At 39.3% G+C, this 14,288-nt stretch overlaps 1 protein-coding gene across 2 annotated transcripts in view; it reads left to right on the top strand.

Annotated features, from left to right (window-relative positions):
* Positions 1-14,288, top strand: part of clmna (calmin a) — a 59,206-nt gene that overhangs the window by 43,635 nt on the left and 1,283 nt on the right. Inside the window, exons 6-13 of one of the 2 annotated variants that reach the window (XM_053335928.1) lie at positions 1,574-1,770; positions 1,864-2,057; positions 3,019-3,101; positions 3,224-5,162; positions 5,253-5,482; positions 8,406-8,584; positions 10,384-10,474; positions 10,583-10,644. In XM_053335928.1, the coding sequence (XP_053191903.1) occupies positions 1,574-1,770; positions 1,864-2,057; positions 3,019-3,101; positions 3,224-5,162; positions 5,253-5,482; positions 8,406-8,584; positions 10,384-10,474; positions 10,583-10,644 (2,975 nt within the window). Of the gene's footprint in view, positions 1-1,573; positions 1,771-1,863; positions 2,058-3,018; positions 3,102-3,223; positions 5,483-8,405; positions 8,585-10,383; positions 10,475-10,582; positions 10,645-14,288 lie in introns of both variants that reach the window. The other variant, XM_053335927.1, reaches the window with a different exon arrangement.

Below are 14,288 nucleotides of genomic sequence, written 5' to 3'. Positions count from 1 at the left end.
TGAATCATATGCTGCGGCCTTCACAGTCAACAGATCTCAGTCTGATTAAACACCTATTAGATATTTTGGACCAACATGTTAGACAGTGCTCTCTACCACCATCAACACCAAATGAGGGAATATCTTTTAGGAGAATGGTGTTCATCCCTCCAGTAGAGTTCACAGACTGTAGAATCAATGACAAGGTACATTGAAGCTGTTATGGTGCCACATGGTGGAGCAAAACCTTCTAACACACTTGTTGGTTTTTCCTTTAATTTTACAGCAGTCTGTGTGTAAAGTTTTCTTATCATTATTGATATTACGTATATTCCTGTTCAAAGTAGGGCTGTAGCCAACAATTGTTTTCATTATTGATTTATCCACTGATTATTTTTTCCATTAATTGTTTGGTCTATAAAATATCAGAAAACTGAAATATGTCCATCACTATTTCCTAAAACAATATTTTACAATCACATCAAACAGAGAAATGACAGTTAGGAACCAGCATTTATTGGTTTATTATTTGCTTGAAAACTGACTTACATGGTTATTCAGTTATTAAAATAGTTACCAATTATTTTCATGTTTATACAGTAATCAATTAATTGGCTACACATAGCAACCCTAATCCAAAAACATAATCCACCAGTGAAATTACCTCACTAAAGCTAATAAAGTCAGTCTATTATTACACAGTGGTTCATCTATCACTAATAAGTAATTGACCCTCCTTAAAAAAGAAAGGTGGATCAGCTTTTAAATAAAGGGTTATGCAATTAAGCATTTATTTAATGGTCAAAATATGTGCTGCATAGGCTGAGATGTCCTGATTTTTTTCATCCCTGGTAAAGGTCAAACTCCCAGAACACTGGCTCCTACATTTCACATAATAAAAACCAGCAGTCTCTTTTCATTGGACCCTCATACAGTGACACCTCCAGGTTATAACACAGGTTTAATTTTATAAATGTGACTCTGAATCTTGATTACATCATCAGGGTTATTTTCTCAGACTTTAGAAAAGCTCCCACAGAAGCCACAGAGAACATTTCACATCTGTTCTCACAGCCTGAGTAATACTCCCCATGATGACTTAACTTATCTTTTAATAAAATAGTTAGACTGCCCCTTTAATCCCATCTGTAAGGTCCAACCACAGATTCAAGACTGGACATATCCTCTGAGTGTTTGAGGGTTTTGATTACAGCTGTGGAGGACAGCGGGTGAAATGTGTACATGGTGTGTCATGGTTACCATGATAACCATTATATAATAAATCCTGTTACTAGCTGGGCTTTTCACTTTTGTATTGTCCTAACATGGAATTTTAAGCTGGTATGATCTTATTTTATACCTGGGATATAATAGATTCTAAATACAACCTTATGCACTGAGCATGAACAGAATGAGTGATACACACTAAGCAGTTTTTGGTTTAAGGATTACAGGTAAGGATTACAACTAGCCTGGCCTTTATTAGCGACTGGCCCTCTGGTGTAGTACCAGCTTTTATTCAAGAATTGAGCTGTTGAACAGTCAACTCCAGGCCAGTGTGGGTAATATAATCTAACTATGTGTCTCCTGCCAGATTAAGGAGCTGACTGGAAACATCAGGAGCCAGTTCCCCTCCTCCTCCAGCTTGTCATCCATCCCCACCAGCTCTGACTCTGACACGTCCTACAGCAGCACGCCGTCAAACGAGAGACAGTCAGCGTCAGCGGCCATGCGAGAGCACAGCAGGGCCATCAAGAAGCTGCTGCAGTGGGTGCAGAAGCGAACACGCAAGTGAGTGTGCTCTGCCATGTTCAATAAAGATTGCTACATTAAATCTTACAAGTCTTGAAAAATAACATTGACACTGTTTATGCATTGTCTTAGGTACAGTGTGGCAGTGCAGGACTTTGGGAAGAGTTGGACAAGTGGTCTTGCCTTCCTGGCTGTCATCAAGTCCATTGACAGCAGCCTTGTTGACATGAGGAAGGCCCTGCTGAGGAGCGCCAGGGAGAACCTGGAGGATGCCTTCAGAATAGCCCACTTTAGCTTGGGCATTGCACGCCTCTTGGAGCCTGAGGGTAACAAGAATATATCTTACACATCATTGTAATCTGAATATAACAATCAAGTTAGAACAGTATTTACCCTGCTCAAATAAAATGCTGTCATAAAATAATGTTCCCATCATGTGTGAGTCCAAGCATGAGGGTGAAAACCAAAAGTGAAAGGTGTGTTTTTTAATAATGTGTGATATGTTTTCCCACAAAAAAGTATAATTATCACTGTAAAATCCTTAAAATCGCATATTCTTCTCACTCATTAAAAATTCTATAACCTATTAATATGCAAATCTATTAATTTCAGAAGTTTGACTGCTTCACTGTCGAGTCCATTCTTAAGTGTATGTACAATGGAAGCTTCATGTTTCCACATCACATGTGTTAGTTAAATATTGGACTAGGATTGGACCAGTCATTAGGTTGTGACTCTCATTTAATTCCTGTTTGCTCACATGGATATAAAATATATTGCTGGATATTCATACTGTTAGCAGTTGGGCTGGATAAAAATGCAAGGAAACTGTCCGATGATTGATGCAGTTTCCAGATGATTTTTCCCCTATTTCCCTGAATTATGAGGTTAAAAAAGCAAAACCCATTTATCCAGGCTTATCCCTTGACACAAGACAGCTGCTCAACAATCTACAAATCTCTCTGTGTGTCTTTGGCCTTGTGCTGCTGTAGCTTTTGGGTTAATGTGACAGAATTCAGCTTGGACTTGTGCCATGTTGGAGCCGCTACGGAAATGTTAACAAGGCCAGCCTTGTAAGATTGCCCTCATGAGTTTTACAGAAAAGTGGCTCATGGTTTTATTCAGACATGAGTTCTACTTGTAAAATTACCATTTTGCCATGACATTTGCATAATTAAGTGCAACTCTGAAAGGGGGCTTATGACTGTTAGGAGGAGGAGGAGGTGTGATTGACATGGTAGCCTTTATGTAAAATGTCACTGTGGTAATTATTCTGTATCTGCCCAGACGTGATGATCAATACACCAGATGAGCAATCCATCATGACGTATGTGGCACAGTTCCTGGAACACTTCCCTGGAATAGAGGAGGTACAAGTCCCTACATACACTGCATGATTTTATGAGTCTTACATCAGATTTTGACTGAATACACACTTCTTAAGGTGAGCCCTGATAGATGTCTGCATTCTTCTTCTTTGTTTCCCTCTCAGCCGGAGAAGCCCTGCAAGCTGATTGAACGAAGCGTTTCCATGGGTGGACTAAACTACCGTGATCCTGACTTCCACCACACGAGGAATGGAGCCTCCCGAGGCCGAGTGAAAGAGAGGTCCTTCATGTTCGAGAAGGACTCTTCCCAACCCCCACCCAAAATCTTAATTTCTTCTGTGTCAGAGGACAGAGGGATCTTGTCACCCCGCTTCAGACCGGCTGCATCTCGCTCGTGGTCTACCGAAGAATTCTTAATGGATTCCCCCCACATGGATGACAACTCCAGTAGTGTGGTAGAAGACCCCAATGAACCTGACAGTGAAGTCTTACCCAACTCAATCTCAAACTCCCCACAGCTGTCGTACACTCACTCACCCACTGGCTCTTCAGTACCAGAGTTAGTGAACACAGAGTCAGTAATGGGTGACTCAGCTATCAGCTCACCAGACTCCTGGGTGGAGAGTGAGTTCGGCGTAATGCCAGAGAAGTTATGCGAGAGTCGAAGTGACAGTTCATTGTGTGACAGCGGAACAGCCTGGGATGTGTACCGTGCCACCCCCGTGGAGGTCACCAATCTTGATGAAGGATTTGTCCCTGCCATAGGGGATAGAGTCTCCGATGACCAGTCGATTACTGAGTCATACATCGATGAAGGGATTTGCTCATTGAGCTCATTGGAGAGCACCCAGGAGAGGAACCAAGGAAATACTGAGAAATATCAGGAGGACAATCAAGAAGTCAAAGAGACAGAGGAAAACCTTGAGAATCATGAGCAGGACTTGTCAGCTGAGGATACAAAAGAAGTAGACTCTAAGCAGATGGATGCAATTCTGCCTCAAAAAGACGAAGTACCCACAGAGCAAGAACCTTCTTTTGGACTCCGTGATGCAGAAGAACTGGCCAATTCTACTGTTGGAGATCTCCTTGAAACTGATCAAACTAACCAATCCCAGCCCAGATCCAACACTGAACTACCACCTCCTGGCCATATTGAAAAACTTGTGCAGAACAGTGTTGAAGCAAGTATTCACAAAGAACCTGAAGGTTTAAAGGAAGCGTTGGACATCACTGGGAATGCACAGGACTGTAAAGGACTATTTAACGGTCAAACTGATAGTCTGAGTGAGAGAAATAATCCTGAAGAGGTTGAGGTGGAAACTGAATGTCAGAAAACTGATTATTCTTTAGAAGAAGAAAAAGACAAGTCAAAAGATGAGTCAGAGATTGTAAAGGAAAAGGATGAGGGGGTCAAAGAAATACAAAGTGAAGCAAGTGAAGTTCTAACAGGCTACCCAGATCCCCAAGAAAAGATACCCACAGAGACTGGTGACTCACATTCAACCAATCAAGATGGAGAATCAATACCAAATTCCTACCCATGCATGGGCATAAATATTCCTCTCATCTCAATTTCCAGTGAATCAAAAGAACAGGATGAAGAGGAAACATCTGGCCCAGAAGGACAAGATCATGCTGGGGATGAAGATGTACCCCAAACAGAGGCACATGGAAGTAAAGGAACTGACACAGATGTCAACAGGGCTGAATATCCTGATGAACTGGCCTGTGATTCCAATGAAGGAGATGCCAGCAAGCTTGCTGAGATTGCAGAAAAAGCAACAACTTTGGAGCAAATTACAGACAGGCATTTGGATGATACAGATGAACATGACATCAGGAATTCTTTAAACGCACACATATCTGGGTTAGAGACAATAGATGACATGGAAATAAGTGAAGACAAAGAGGAACCTCCTCAGACAGGTGATACTGACAAAGACTTGATTGGTCAATCTTCTACAGATGCTGAAACACATCCTGTGAATACTGAGCAGGACATAGATTCAACTTATCAACCTGATGAGCACCAAGATAAACTGGAAGAAACCATTCCAGCCACTACACAGCAGAACACAGATCCAGAGAACATTCAGCCCAGTGGTAAGATGGGGGCTTTGTGTTTTGAACAAATTAATGTGTCCAGAGACATGGATTTGTTTGATACAGACTTTGACCCAAGTTCTCCCACAGAGGATCTGGTCGGTGATTTTATGGAGCCCATGGATCTGTTCTACCCTGACAAAGAGGAGCCCATGTTTACAGAGCCACCTGATAATGAGATGCAGAGCTGGCCCTCTGTTTTGAGTGTATCTGCTCTCCAGCCAGCACCAGCTTCAGATACTCTTCCAGAAGACCAGCCTCTTAACCTGCTGGAGGATGACATCAGGAATGGAGGAGATTTATTACAAGAACAGGAAGAGGTAAATATATTGACTAGGGCTGCAACTAATGTAACATTTTCATCATTGATTAATCTGTTGATATTTTCTTGGTTAATCGATTAGTTGTTTGGTCTATAAAATGTCAGAAAACTGAATATATATATATATATATATATATATATATATGTTCAATTTACTGTCATAGAGGACTAAAGACACCACAAAATATTTAGATTTAACAAGCTGGAAACTTTATTTTCCCTTTTATTAAAAGATGACTCAAAACAGCTCAAAAATAGTTGGGTGATTAACTTTCTGTTGGTCGACTAATCTTAATCGGTACAGTCTGTGTTTAGTGCTAATTAGAACACGTTAGCATGCTAAGATACTCAACACACAATAGATGCAAACAGGCCTCTTACGTACTAGCATACATTTGGGTCAAAATATCTTCCGCTGAATCATAAAAAAGATTTGTAATCTGTTTCCCAGATTGTAACTGTTTCCTATCCTGGTAGCCAGTGGAAACAGAGTCACATATGTAATAGATATCAAAGGTAAAGGAGCAAAGGAGCTAGAATGATGAGGCTAAATCTACAGAATTCAGTTACTTTTGAGGATAGTTTTTTATTTTTTCTGTCAGTGTATATGTGGCATCTTGGAATACACTGCCTTCAGAGTTTGTGTGTGTGTGTGTGTGTGTGTGTGTGTGTGTGTGTGTGTGTGTGTGTGTGTGTGTGTGTGTGTGTGTGTGTGTGTGTGTGTGTGTGTGTGTGTGTGTGTGTGTGTGTGTGTGTGTGTGTGTGTGTGAATGTATAATGATCCATCTGTCTGAACAGGAACATGAAGCACTGTGACATTTCACACTTCCACACCTAACAGGCAGCTGACCTGCTGACATTCATCAACTGGTCACACCATTGTGTTCCACTGATGCTCTGTGAAAGCTTGTCAATGAGACTGGCTCATACTAAAGTTATCTGTTATTATGAAATATTCCCTGAAAAGGGTGTGGATGTTCAACTAGAATAGAATCACATCATTTTCAAATAACATACTCTAATCATTAAAGATCATTAAAGATGTCACATTGTGATAGATAATGGTTAAAAAATTAACTTAAGCATATGAACTGAACACAGTATTCTTTTATGAGTAGTTTGTTGCAGTAAGATTATATTTAGAGATTCTAAACAATAATAATTATGACCCAGTTTTGATAGTGGCAGTGTAGCTGAGTAGTTAATAATGTATCAGAGCAGTTTTTATCTGCACTGCATTGTTCCAGAGGTTAATCCACCACTGTGGTCCAGACTAAAATATCTCAATTACTGCTAGATTGTGTTGGCGGATCGGCAGGAAGGAGTATGTTTTAAAAAAGGTGATATTCATTGATTAAAAATACTAATGAAACATAGGCAAAAATGAACCATGGGAAACATAACAAAAGTAAACTGAATCAAAACACAAAAAAATCAGCAGACTCTCCCTCACTCCTTCATTCATCACAGTCACAAACAAACTTTTACTCTTAAGTATGGCGTCAAATTGAATATGTAGTGTGATCCAGCTGCATACTATATGGATTTTGTGGACATGAGAAATACGCAGATATATACTCCAGTGATTCCCACAGAATTTTGAGACTATGGTGTTTGGACTTCAGTCCAGGGTCCGGCTCCCCTGGAAGAACATTTTTTTACATTTTTAAGTCAAATGCATCATTCTGCTAGCCTGGCTAACACCAGACTACGTCACAATCTCATATGAGATTGAGGTAGGGTCTGGCGAGGAGCCGTTCATTTCCTCGTATTTGAGGTGGGATCAACGAATGTCTATCAAATGCTTCTGTACGCTACTGGACAAAATTACAGCCAATCATATCAACGATACACGATTACATATTCAGAGTGTGTAGGGAGCAGCGTGAACGCTTCATGTTTATGAAGGAAAAATCATGTAACTCAAGTTTTTGTTCTATTTTCAAAGTGAACTTGCCTTCCAATGTATTTAGCACACAATCTACTGCTGCTTTGAACGGTTGCTGCACCTCCGTGGCCGCCATGCTGAATGTAAACAGAGTCGCTCTACGGTCGTCATTGTCTTGAGCCCGCCTCCCCGTTCTGTGATTGATTCCCTATCTAAGGCAAAAATTTTGTCTTGGTGGCCATGCTAACTTTCTGAGCGAAGTAGAAATTCCCAGGTGATAAATCATCTCCTGACTTTTACTGTAGCTCCACCATAAGGTTGACAATTGTCAGACATAGTTTTTAGCCACAATTATTGGATAGATTTAATGAAATTTCCTACACACGTTAATGTCCCTTGACTTTTAACATCAGGTCAAAATTTCAATTTGTGCAATACTCCATTTTATGATCAAATACCTGCTGTACTAATGACATATCCATCAACTTCAGCTGCCCTTTCTATTTTGTGCTAATTAGCAGCATGTTGCTAATTACAACAGTAGATTCTAATCTTGATAACTAACAGAAGAGGAAAGATCTCAGTGTACTTCAAATGATGTGCGTAATAGGATGTGTTGTCTGACTATGTCTGAAGGTAATAAGGTTTATAGGGTATAAAGTCAAATAATTCTTCTCACTTTTGAACAGTCTCTCCTCAAACACATTCATCTTGTTGTACTCAGTTGTGCAGATGTAAATTGAAAGGGATATCTGTGTGAAGAATTAAAGAAAAGCTTGAGAGAGAAGTTTACACCTCTGTACACCTGACCTTTTATAAAGGCGGTGATTGTCAGATTGTCTGCTTTAGTTTACAGGAATAACTGCGACCCCCTGCTCTGCTAGGTTTCAGCTGCTGTTAGATGATCCAACATCTAACAGGTCATTTGAAGCATCCAAATAGTTAAAGAGCCCTTCTTTAGAAAGGCATAAATGTTTGTTACACCTCAAAATATAAAAGTAAAAGTACATATTTTGTTTCTTCTTGTTTTTAGGTGATCACTAAACTTACCCAGGAGACTGACAAAGCATCTGAACTGCAGGAACAGTGTTTATTGCCAGAGCAGAGGAGTGGAGGATTGTGGGATGGTGATGTTCCTCCGGATGGCAGTGATCTCAGTGAGGCTGAGCTTCAGAGCTCAGACTCTGCCAGGGAAAACACAGAGGCTGTGAGGTAGGCTTTCTATTCTTAGTCAGTTCACTGGTACACTGAGAAACACACTGCACCCAGGGGGAAAGCAGTGTTATGGCAATGGATGGGACTGCTCTGACCCGGCCTCTCTCAGTTTGCTCACATATTTCCTTAAATGTACTGAACAAAGTGATCTTGTGTAGGCTGGTGATGGAAATAAAGGCAGGCCTTATGAGGATAGAGTGTGACTGTGGCATGAAGAAAGGTGATGAGGATACAAACACCAATATGGTTGAATTTATTTATCCTTACATACTGTTCATATTCAGTCTTGAATCCCTGAAGAATCTCCTCATAAAGTGTTTATACCACATTTTGAAGCACAGATGTGTTTAGAAAGCATCAATAGTTTATCTGACTGATCAATAAATGTGATTAAACCTTGATTCATGTTTCAGAGAGCAGAGAGAGTGTATTTTTAGCTCCTATCACAATATCATGTCCTATTTGACCTAAGACATGAAAATATAACATAGCAATAATGATGTAAATGTATTTAATGTAAAGGTAAAATGAGCAGAACTTTATGGAAGTGTGGGGTTTATTGTAGAACCATTAGAGCCATCAGTCTTCACTGCTACATCATAAAAACTACTATCTTATTAAAACTATTAACTATTCATTTAACATAAACACATGGCAATAGATACAGAGATCATTTAACCCAGAACAGCCTCAATGGACAAACATTTGTAACATCTATACAAAAGTATAACATTTTAAAATATTTTCATTTTTGTGCCTTTTGGGCCACTTTAGGAAAAGTCATCATCTGTTAAATTTGACCTGAACAGTATATAAGGGTAAATAAGAGCATAATTCTGTTAAAGTTCAAAACTGGAATTAAACTATAATATTTAATATTTTATATATATATATATATATACTATATACTATATATGGGTGGCATTTTTCAGCAATAACCATTCATTTGTATTTACATGTTCTGTCTCTGTTTATACTCTAGTAGTTTTCATTGTTACAACCAGGATTTATGTATTATGTATTCACACGTAAGTGAGTTTCAGAAAATGATGCATGCATGTGCTGGATGGGATGCAGAGGGTAGAAGTTGGTGCATCTGATCATATTATATAATACGGAATGAAGATCATATTCTATCATCATCATCTGTTTACTAACAGTGTGACATGATGAATTCTCTCAGCACATTTTTTCAGAGTAGCTACTTTTAGTCAGAAAGAAAAGAGAGAGAGAGAAGAAAAAGGAGGAAGAGAAAGAAAAGAACAAGAAGGAAGATGAGGAAAGAAATAAAAAAGAAAAAGGAGGAAGACAGAACAAGAGGAAGATGAAGGCTGAAAGAAAGACAGAACCAGAAGAATAAAGAAAGAAAGAAAAAGGAAGATAAAGAAAGAAAGAACAAGAAGGAAGATGAGGAAAGAAAGAAAGAAAAACAAGGAACAAGAAGGAAGATAAAGAAAGAAGAGGAAGTTGAAGCCTGAAAGAAAGAAAAACCCGAAGAATAATGAGTCAAATCTTCATCTTCTATGTTTCAACGTTAGTGGTTTTTTGTTACTATACTTCCACCACAGGCAGCTCAACAGGAAACACTAAGAGGGAATTTGATCTATTGGGTGTTTTGTTCCCCTCTCTTAATACATTCTACATTTATATTATTTAAGCAAAAAAATACATTTCATTGCAGCTTTTAGCACTGTTTCCTGTGTCTGCTCTCTCTCTCTCTCTCTCTCTCTCTCTCTCTCTCTCTCTCTCTCTCTCTCTCTCATTCAGACCTAAACTATGAGCTCTTGTTCTCTCAGGTGTGACAGTAGAAGCTCCAGCAGACAGGAGGATATCCAGATCCCTCCACTTCTCCGTCACAGGAAGGGAGCTCGCTTCACAGAGGCCACGGTTGGTTTGACACTCCATTTCCTCTGTGGAGATATTGCTGTCCTTGGATAAATATTCTGTCTGATACTGTATACTGAGAGTACGCCTGCTCTTTTATCCCACTCACAGGACAATCAGACAGCCGTCACTGCTCCCACCAGAAAAGATGACAATGCTGAATCTGATTCTTGGTAAGAACTTTTCCTTCCTTGCTTTAGTTATCTTTCCTGCAGAGAGCTTACATGACTACTACTCTGTCAGTGAGCAGATAGTGAACATGTGTGTCAAACAGGACTTTTAAAGCCTGTGTAAAGGAAGAATAAATATGTGTTCTGAGTTTGACATACCACAGAAAAGTGTGTTGTTAACCACCCTGCCAAATTTGAATGATTAAAAAAATCACCAAATATATGAAATTAGGCTTCAAAGTTGTGTAAAAATCAGCCTCTTTCTCTGCTACCAAACGCTGTGGGTGTGCCGGCCGAGTCCGCTGAAACCCCGCCCCCTACCACGTGTCACCTGTCAATCAAAGTCACCACCTCTACCTGAAACATGGACAATAGGTCTGAGAGCTTTCTGCCTAGCTTAGCTGCTAGCCCGGCGGCTAGCTTGGTGGCTAACTCAGTGGCTAGCTTGGCGGCTAACTCAGCTAACTGGCTAACTGTAGACTGTAGTAGTAGTAGTGTGCGCTGAATGTATTTATACCTCTACAGCAGCAAGGGCGGGTTTATGCCAATCACACGGCAGCGATTTTCAGACCCGCCCACTAAATCCTGAACACAGAAATCTTGAAACACAGTTTATGAAGTCTAGCTCCACAATTCAAATCTAAATGGTTGAAATGCTTTTTACACCTTTTTTAGAAATACATTTACGACCTATTTAATGTGTTTAGAAGAAAATGTCTGAATTCAGTTTACACCAGGGGCGATTGCTCTGAGACAACAAGGGAAACTCGCCTTCCCCTAAAATTTCATCGAATAAATTGTCACAACTGTCATATTAAATTCACACTAAAATTATAATTTACATCAAATCTGTTCAATTTTACAACTATGTCATCCTGTAACCAGCTTGGCCGACGCTGTTATTTTCCGACGTGATGGACTTTATCTGTCTGTTTTATTCATGTTTGTTGCTGAAATACGATCGGGAGGCTGCACGGGTTGTTTTATTTTGAAAAACGAAAGTTTTATTATGCCGATTCAGTGTCGGACTTCCTGTCTGGTGCAATCTGCTCTGTTGAGCTTGTCGCGATTGGGAAACGGCTCCGTCAAAACTAGAAATGCTACCTATTGATAGCGCTGCGGCGTCGAGAGCCGCTGCTGAGACGTTCCCGGTGGAAACACTCTCATTGATTATAGTGTTACCTATCAGCTCCGGTGACCGCGGTGCAGCTGTAATGCGCCGCTGACGGACCCGGTGGAAATTGGGCTTGAGCGTCAACAGCGTTCAATGAAGCTTCTCCCAACAGCTGTTTTGGGCTAGGGCGGGAAAGCCAGGATAAGACGCTCATTGGATAATGCGACAAACTCGTCCCGCCCCTGGACGCTGAGCGTCTCTGGCGGTCAATGGAGCAGTGGGCGAGGTCGGACGCTCTGCTTCTGTATGATGATTGGATGAAATGCTTTATAGGGCTTAAAGCCCTTGATAGACAGCTTTGGATAGGCTGACTCTTCTGAGTGTAGTTTTGCCAATGTAGCTTGACTTTTTCGCTAAATCTGGCGACTTTCCAACTCTTCTTAGCAACTTTTTTTCTCAAAGGCGACTATCGACAAATCTAGCGAGTGTTTCTGGTGTTATTGGAGAGTTTTCTGATGTTTTGGAGACTCTGACATGAAAGCACGTATCACTCTGTCCTCAACGAGCAACGGGTGCTGCTGCGAGCCCTGCCCCTGTCCCAAAGCACTCACAGACGATCAGGTTCACAAAAAAAAACCAAAACAACAACCTAGAAATCAATCTTGTTACTCATCAATGACATATCCAAGACTGTTGTAATCCCTCCAAACCAAATTCAATTTGCATTAATTAAATCAATGGTTTGGATCAATAGAGGAGAAGTGGATTAGAAGATGCATGCAAAAACAAAATGAAAAAAATCTCAAATATGCCATCAAACACGTTGGACACTTTTGTCCAATGTGGTACTTGTGCCAGTTTGGTTCTGAGAGTCACATGGACAAAAAACTAAAACCCCCTGGAAATCAATCTTGTTACTCATCAATGACATATCCAAGACTGTTATAATCCCCCCAAAGCAAATTCAATTTGCATTCAGTATATTGGAAATAATCACCTTTTCATAGGGTGATTATTTCACCTTTTACTATAGGGCTCTGTTACCTGGGTGGGTGAGGTGTTAAGTGTTGCTTTAAGGCCCTTTGTCCTGTGCTGGCCTACCTGGGCAGGCTAGTGGCTAGTTTTGAAAATCTTTTTTTGTGTGTGTGTTGATGTGGTTCTATGGCATAGATGAAGCATACAACAACCTCAATTAAACACTCCTTTTATTTGTAACGGCCTCGCTTCAATATGACAAGTTTTATGATGAAGATGTAAAGTGAGCATCCCCTGTTTAAAACACCAGCAGCCGCCACTGCTTTACACAGTCTTTAAAGATGAGGCTTAGTGACTCACAAGTATGTGTTGGCCAGCCTCACCGGCATTGTTAACATTTCCTGTGTTTCCTTTTCACAATAAAGTCACAAATCTTAATCTCTGTGTTCAAAAATGTCATTATTTTAAATATAATGGGCCTAGTTCTACTTTTGTACTCAGTATATTTTAGACAAATGATAAAGTTATTGCTGTATATGGAGCCCAACCAATACAGGATTTTTAATATTGATATATATTTGCCAATAATATTACATGTACTGAATATATAATGATCCCTCAAATGTAATAAAGGTGTGATATTTTGCAGTTTAACAATAAACTTTGTCGTATAAAATGACATCAGTGCACTGAAAACAATAAACCTAACTGGGAATTTAATCATTAGAATTATGAATGAATATGAATGAATATGAATAAAACATGTATTATTTTATAATAGATACATAAAACTTAAATGAAGAAAAAGGTCAAACTTAAAATGCTGCCTATATAACTGTTTTTTTTTAAAAAAAAAGGAAACACATAAACACATACACCGATATATCTGTGATAGGCTAATATCAGCTGACTGATATATATCGGTCAGGCTCCAGCTGTAATGATCCAGACTAGTAAAATTGTCACTCATAGTATTAGAGCTGCAGTCGATAAGTCACCAACTATTAAATTAATCAGCAACTAATAATAATAATAATAATGATAATTTATTAATTGTTCAGAGTCATTTTTTAACCCTCACATACTGTTCATATTCTGACTCATAATTAGACTCTACACCAATTCTCATTCATAAATTCACCATCAGTTATTATTAATATTTGATTAATCTTTAAGGAATAAGCAAATAAAGTGTATTCTATTAATTTATGGTGAAAAAATACATTTAAATCACTATATATAGTCTATATATAGAATATGAAGAATTCAACATGTTTGAATGGTGACTTGTTGATGTTTTTAATATACACAGGTCAAAATTGTACATTTGCATGAACAACAAATGTGAATCAGCTGCACACACATGCAAAAATGATGCGTTTTATTTCCATTTGTGTATACTGTGGTTCACATTAGGAAAAGTCAAACTAAAATAAATATGTATATGGTGTTTTAGTGCTTTCATATCTGATTCCAGCTTTTTAGTTGTGAATGTTTACTGCTTCTTGTGCTGCGTCACGTATCAGGAACCTTCAATGAACCTGTAATGAACCTCTCA

This window comes from Scomber japonicus, chromosome 16 (genome assembly GCF_027409825.1).
Source record: "Scomber japonicus isolate fScoJap1 chromosome 16, fScoJap1.pri, whole genome shotgun sequence".
NCBI lineage: Eukaryota > Metazoa > Chordata > Actinopteri > Scombriformes > Scombridae > Scomber > Scomber japonicus.
This window is presented reverse-complemented; position numbering and strand designations above follow the sequence as displayed.